Source organism: Sinocyclocheilus anshuiensis, unplaced genomic scaffold (genome assembly GCF_001515605.1).
Source record: "Sinocyclocheilus anshuiensis isolate Anshui unplaced genomic scaffold, SAMN03320099.WGS_v1.1 scaffold45, whole genome shotgun sequence".
In the NCBI taxonomy this organism is placed as follows: domain Eukaryota; kingdom Metazoa; phylum Chordata; class Actinopteri; order Cypriniformes; family Cyprinidae; genus Sinocyclocheilus; species Sinocyclocheilus anshuiensis.
The window spans coordinates 785407-791965 of NW_015536467.1; the positions used below are offsets into that span (position 1 = coordinate 785407).

Below are 6559 nucleotides of genomic sequence, written 5' to 3' on the forward strand. Positions count from 1 at the left end.
GTACCTCTGTGCAAAAGTCAACATTATTGAAAAATTCTAGTGTTCAAAAGAAAAGATCAGCAAACTGGTTCAGAATGACATGAGGGTGAGTAAATAATGAGATATTTTTTTCATTTTGGGGTGAACTAATGATGCACTAAAGGCAGCAGTCCTTTGACGATGCAGTGGAGATCATGTACCTTGCTCTGTTAAAATATATGAAACAACACAACAAGTTTCTAAAACACAGAGAGTGTGGTAAATAATATAATCACTGTGAGAAACCAAGGTGAGACATTCGGTGTCCTCTCTGAGAGAGTCACTAATTAGCCTCAGTTTGATATAAAATACATAAACCTTAAAGAGAAAACTATTCGAATGGGTCACCTATTATCAGCTTGGCTGTTCGACTGCATCAAGATGGCTCTTGATGAATTAAATAACACAAGCTACTTCAGCTCTTTTCCAAAACCTAGTGAGCTGCCTACGTAGGCAGTATTTTAAGGCTCTCAGTGTGAGAGCTGTTCAAAAAGGTAGGCAGCATGATTATGCAAACTTCTAAAATGACTTCTTTTGCTGAAGATGCAGAGAATGAGAACTACCATAATGCACTGTATAATCTATTATTGCCTGCATGCATGCAAGAATAGATTATGTTATTATTCCATGCATGCAAAAATAGATTAAGCTATTATTGCATGCATGCATGCAATAATGCAGTAAACCGCCCACTGATCCCCCGGGCACTTGTACGTCAATGCAGCTGCCAGGAATGACAGAATGACAGGACACGGCATTTCATAGATTCAATTATATGACACCATCCCTGACAACATGCATACATCAATCCAGACACGCAGGCTCATCTAGGAGATGCCATTTTTGCAACCGCCGGCAATGTACAATGTTGCTGTTACACTATAAAAAAAAGCTTTTTCGAAGGTTATTATTAATTTTTGGAGTGCATTTTACAAGAAAATATTACATTACAAGAAAATGTTACTTGCTAATTATTTGTGACACTTTCTAGCGATTTCTGAGTAAAAATGGCTTCAAAGTAAATCCTAGACATTCTGCAGATGATCATCTGCACTTGTTTAGATGATTCTCATTTTATTTGTACACAATAAGAATGTGATGCTTTCCAGATGATGCTTACTTTAACAGATGTCTTGGCAATAAAATAATGTTTATGCGGTACAAATGCTTAAAGCAATGAAAGGCTTTGTTTAAAACCTAGTGAACCGTCTACTGTCTACATTTAAGACAGCATCCAAACTGAAATGGAAACGGACTGATTTGGATCACTTGACATAGGCAGGATTAAATTCATTTGAAATAAAATGAGGAATCTATTCAATTCAATGCACTTTATTGTCCTCGATGGGAACATTTGTCTTGGACTTTTGTAATTCTGCCTGCGTCAGAGGTGCATATTATGCCTAAATAGGCAGCACACTATAATTTGGAACACAGCCATTAACACTATATAAAAGTAAAAATGTCCTATTTAATTATAATTAGGACATATGAGTTCAATATATCTACACTGAAATTAAATGCCAATATCATTTCAAATATAGATTTAAATTATATGAAATTCAATGAAATCAAAATAAATTATATGAAATTATTGAGACATAATTTCAATATATCTATATAATATAGCTTTATAATTAAGAGAATTTCATGACATGAATGATTTCATGACATGAATGAGTTTTTAGTAGATTACGTTTTTTTTTATATGCCTATAATAAATTTTAGCTTTTACTTTTAATTGATTTAGTTTTAGTTATTTTAGTCCTTCAACTTAAACTAAACTTAAACTAGTTGAAATAAAACAGGATTATTATTTATTTATTTATTTATTTTTATATTTTCTTTCAGTTAATGTTGATTTTATTTATTTAGTTTTTTCTATGGTTTTAGTTATATTATTTTAATTTTAGTTATTATATTTTTAACACTAATATCTTGAAGTCTATATATCGTTATATCATAAAGCTCATCTTCAGCTCTAATTCAAGCAATATCCAGTAATATGACGTAACTTCAGAGGTGCATCAAAAAAATGAAACGGAAATAGATTGTGTTATATTTCTGGTTAAAACTGAACATTCACTGACATGACTGTGTACATCAGGATTTGTTTGGATTATAAAAAGTACAGACAATAGGACAGTAGACTGCTGAAGTCTTACCCAGTCTAGGGGAGGTGATGGTGTTCACATTGACTTTCACATTACACGTCCCAAGATGACACTGCCTGTACGCGGTGGGCTTCAGGACTGCTGGGCAGTCGCTACCATGGCGACCGGTCACTTTGTGCATGCATTGGACCACTCTGGACTGCAGGCCCCGCCCACAGGATGATGAGCACTGCAATGAACCAATGACGAGATCACAACAGATTAAAACATTTTCCACATCATAACCTGCTCTGACAGACCTCATTTTACTCAGACAATACAGCATCTACTCAATATTTCAATAAAGCTTCTTTCTACTCTTACTCTACTTTGTAACTGTCATGTTTAAATGATAGATTTCAAATCAGGAATACAATCTGATAGCAGTGGTATCATATCTATCACCTGCTCTGAGTCTGAGTAACTTTCACATCCAACCATCATCCCAAACTTGTAATGAGAAGCACTTATCAAAATAAGAAGCTTTATGAAGTTGTTTTCAAAATAAGAGATGATTTAACCTTTGAACAATTTGTATTGTAATTTTAGTTGAAATTTAAAATAAAAGTATTATTTTATTTTTTTGGTTTATTTTATAGTAAAATGTCACAAAAACAATATTTCTTATTTTGTTGTTTAGTATTTTTTTTATTTCATGATAATATTATTGTTATTATTATTAGTTCAGCCCTACAAACAGGCAGCAAAACTGGATTTTTTTTTTTTAATCGCAATTGCAATTATTATTGCAATTCATTGATTCTTAAGCTCAAATCATGCCAAAAAAATCATATTTTTCAGGATGGTCAAGCTAATGCACATGTACGAATATAATATAAAATAGCAAACAGAGGCAACTGGCCAATTTAACTGTAAAAACAGTACTATTAATGAGTGTTATGATTTCTTCCATACATTATTACAAAAGTGGGTCATTTCCTATGCTTACAATGTGACAAATCTCAACAACTGATGACAAACAATTTTAGAATAAATTTAAAAAAAAAATTCTAATAATAAAAAAAAAATAAATAAAAATAACTTTCAACATTACAAAAAAGTAACTAAATATGACAACAGCAACAGCTAAATAAACCAGCAAAAATGCAGCCATACAAATTTAAACAATAACTAAACAATGATCAAAGGAAGGAAAATAAATAAGCATTTTTATACACAGAGTCAAAGGGCCAGCTGAGTCTCCGTCTTTGAACCGGCACTAGTCTTTGTATTACAGACAGTGAACTTTCACGGTCCCCTAATGAGCAGCGCTGTCTCCGGGCAAAGCCGCCGTTTTCTCTTTTCTGTTCAGAAACAATAATGATTCATAAGCCTGGCCCACTTTACATTGTGATCTGTAAGAGCTCAACTCTCAAACGTCTTCGGCTTCCGCTTGGCATTTCTGCTCATGAGGAGTTTAGAACTACATTGTTTTCAAACAAACCACATACTGTACAGTTTATAAAGATTCAGACATTTTCACAGGCCTCCATATTATCAATAAACTCCAAATTATGCATTGTTTAGTAAAGATCATAAATGCAATCGGCACATTACAAGACAACAACTAAAGTTATGAAATAGCCAATAAACATAAAACTGTGACTGCACAAAATATGAATTGATGAAAGCATATTCAAATCGGCCAAAAGATGTCACATACAAACACATACGAGATTCTGAGTGAATCTGCTCACAGCAAACGGACTGAATTAGATTTCCAGAGGAAGACAACAGGAGGAAATGGTTCTTGAATAATGTGTCTTTCTGCTTCCTGTGAGACGAGCAGGAGTCATAATGTCAGCCAATCAGCCGCCATCATCACGCTTAAGACCCAAAGGAAGCTTTATTTCTCCAATAACACTCCGTCGAAATTAAATCAGCGCATCTCTGTGACAATCTAATACATTTTAATAGACTTATAGTTCGACAGGGCAGGAACAAATTCAGTTATTTCATCACTGGCTGAGGAGAGCTGGGAGCAGACAGCATGATGAAATGATAAACACAAAATTCGTTGACCTAATTATGACACAGAGGACATCAAAATACAGTCTAGATCAGGGGACCAAATACATTCAATATTATACACTGAGTGTTGCATTTTAACATGCATATAACATGCTTATAGTTTCATAGTAATGCATTTATATAATTATATTCACATGTGTTCAAAAGTTTGAGGTCGGTGCGATTTTAATGCTTTTGAAAGACTCTTCTGCTCACCAGGGCTGCATTTATTTGATCAAAAATACGGTAAAAAGAGTAAAATTGTGAAATATTATTACAATTTCAAATAACTATTTTCAATTTGAATATATGTTTAAAAAGTAATTTATTCCTGTGATGTAAAGCTGAATTTTCAGCATCATTACGCCAGTCTTCAGTGTCACACGATCCTTCAGAAATTTGTTGCTCAAGAAACATTCCTTATTATTATCAATGCTGAAAACAGCTGTGCTGCTTCATATTTCTGTGAAAATCGTGATATATTTATTTTTCAGGATTCTTTGATAAATAGAAAGTTCAAAAGAACACCATTTATTTGAAATAGACTCTTTTGTAACATTATAAATGTATTTACTGTTACTTTAAAACAATTTTAATTAAAAGTATTAATTTATTTCTATAAATAAAAATCTGTAACACTTTACAATAAGGTCTCTTTAGTTGATGTTAGTTAATACTTCTTTTTTTTTTCAATTTTAATTTGTTAATTCATATTAGCTCACGACCATTAAATAATTTGAACTGATAAAACTTTTGATTTGAATCATGTATTATTAAGTGTTAAAATTAACACTAACTAAGAATAATAAACAAAATGTTCCTTGTTAAATTTAGTTGACTAATGTTAACAAATGGAACCTTAGTAAAGTGTAACCTGCACATCTTCCAGAGCCCAAACTTTTGAGCAGTAGTGTAATTTGCCATTTGGTTCACTTTTCTAGAACAGTTTTATTTCTTCTCTGAGATCAAACAGTAATTGTCGCAGACCCCCTGTTGGAGACCCCCGGGCTGGAGAAACAGAGCTGTCGGCTGCCATGACTGCAGACGAAACAAACGAAAATTGTTTTGCGAAGTGGCAAAAAGTGCATGAAAGCAATACACTTCCCTGCCTCCGAGGAACCCGAACTCCTTTCAGCGACGCACAGAACTTCACGTTTACAGGGGACGACGGGCTATTGAAAATGAAATCAGCGTGGCAGGTTAGCATTGATCTCAGCGCTGCCTGTCGCTAGAGTCTAGTAAATAACTGCAGTCAGGGAAAGTGTGAGTGATGGAGTGATTTCACAACGACACCACATGTGCTGTGAATGAGAAGAGACGTCCCAAAAACATCTCATCTGCTGATCAAAGGCGGCTCTGAATCACAATCTACGACTCCCTCAAGAGAAGACCATGGCTGATTTGAGCTAATAAATATGACAAAGCTCTTTAACGTCTGTCGTGTGAAAGGAGAGCACCCTTACAGACGAAGAGCAACACAGAAACTCCTGAGATCTTCTTAACATTAACATAACACAGCATTTCAAAATTACTGTGGAAACTATTTTAGAAATGCTACATTACCACAACAGTAGCCTAGAACAATGACTAAATAGCTGTTTGGATTTTGGTCAAAATAAAGTGGGCTGTTGGTTAATATTGATGGGATACTTTAGCCAAAAAAGGTCATTGCTTATTCACTCTCATGTCGTTCCAAACCTCTATGACTCTGTGTTGTTGCTGTTAACTAAAACTATTAAAAATCAAACTAAAATAAAGCTTTAAAAAATAGATTAACTTGAAAAACATTGTTACTGTTATTAATGTTGTTAACTAATACTAAATCAAACAATTAAAAATGGTTAATCGTTAATCGGATTAAAACTAGAAAGAATTTAAAACTGTAAAAAAACATAAAAGTAAATAAAATAAAAAGTCTGAGTTGAGGTAATAAAATTATTAAATCTGAAATAAATGTAATTAAATAAATCAAAAATAGCTAAATACCTAAAAATGACAAAAGCACATACAATTTTTAAAACTTTAATCAAACTTAAAATGAAAACTGTAAATATATATTCAAATTATTTCAAAATATTAACAAATAATATAAAAATATATAAATACTGAAATGCAAAAAAAACAAAAAAAGCACAAAATGTTCCAACGCTTTTGTTGTCCACGCTGTAAAAATTTTGGTGCAGGATTTACTTTGAAACAATTTTCACTCAGAAATTGATAGTACATTTCACAACAATTACAAATAAATGAATTTAATTAAACATTACATTTTTAAAAGACTCAAAAAGTATTTTCTTGCAAAACATATTCCAATAAGCTTAGTTTTATTTCCAAAATATTTTTGTGTGTGTGTGTGTGTATATATATATATATATATA

The 6559-nt window shown here is 32.6% G+C and overlaps 1 protein-coding gene across 1 annotated transcript in view; it reads right to left on the bottom strand.

Annotated features, from left to right (window-relative positions):
- Positions 1-662: 662 nt before the first annotated feature.
- The window catches only part of LOC107692780 (A disintegrin and metalloproteinase with thrombospondin motifs 17-like), a 147808-nt gene continuing 141911 nt past the window's right edge, over positions 663-6559 (bottom strand). The window contains exons 23-24 of the mRNA XM_016492003.1: positions 2184-2361; positions 663-742 (exon numbers count right to left, since the gene is read on the bottom strand). Coding sequence (XP_016347489.1) covers positions 663-742; positions 2184-2361 — 258 coding nt within the window. The remainder of the gene's footprint in view (positions 743-2183; positions 2362-6559) is intronic.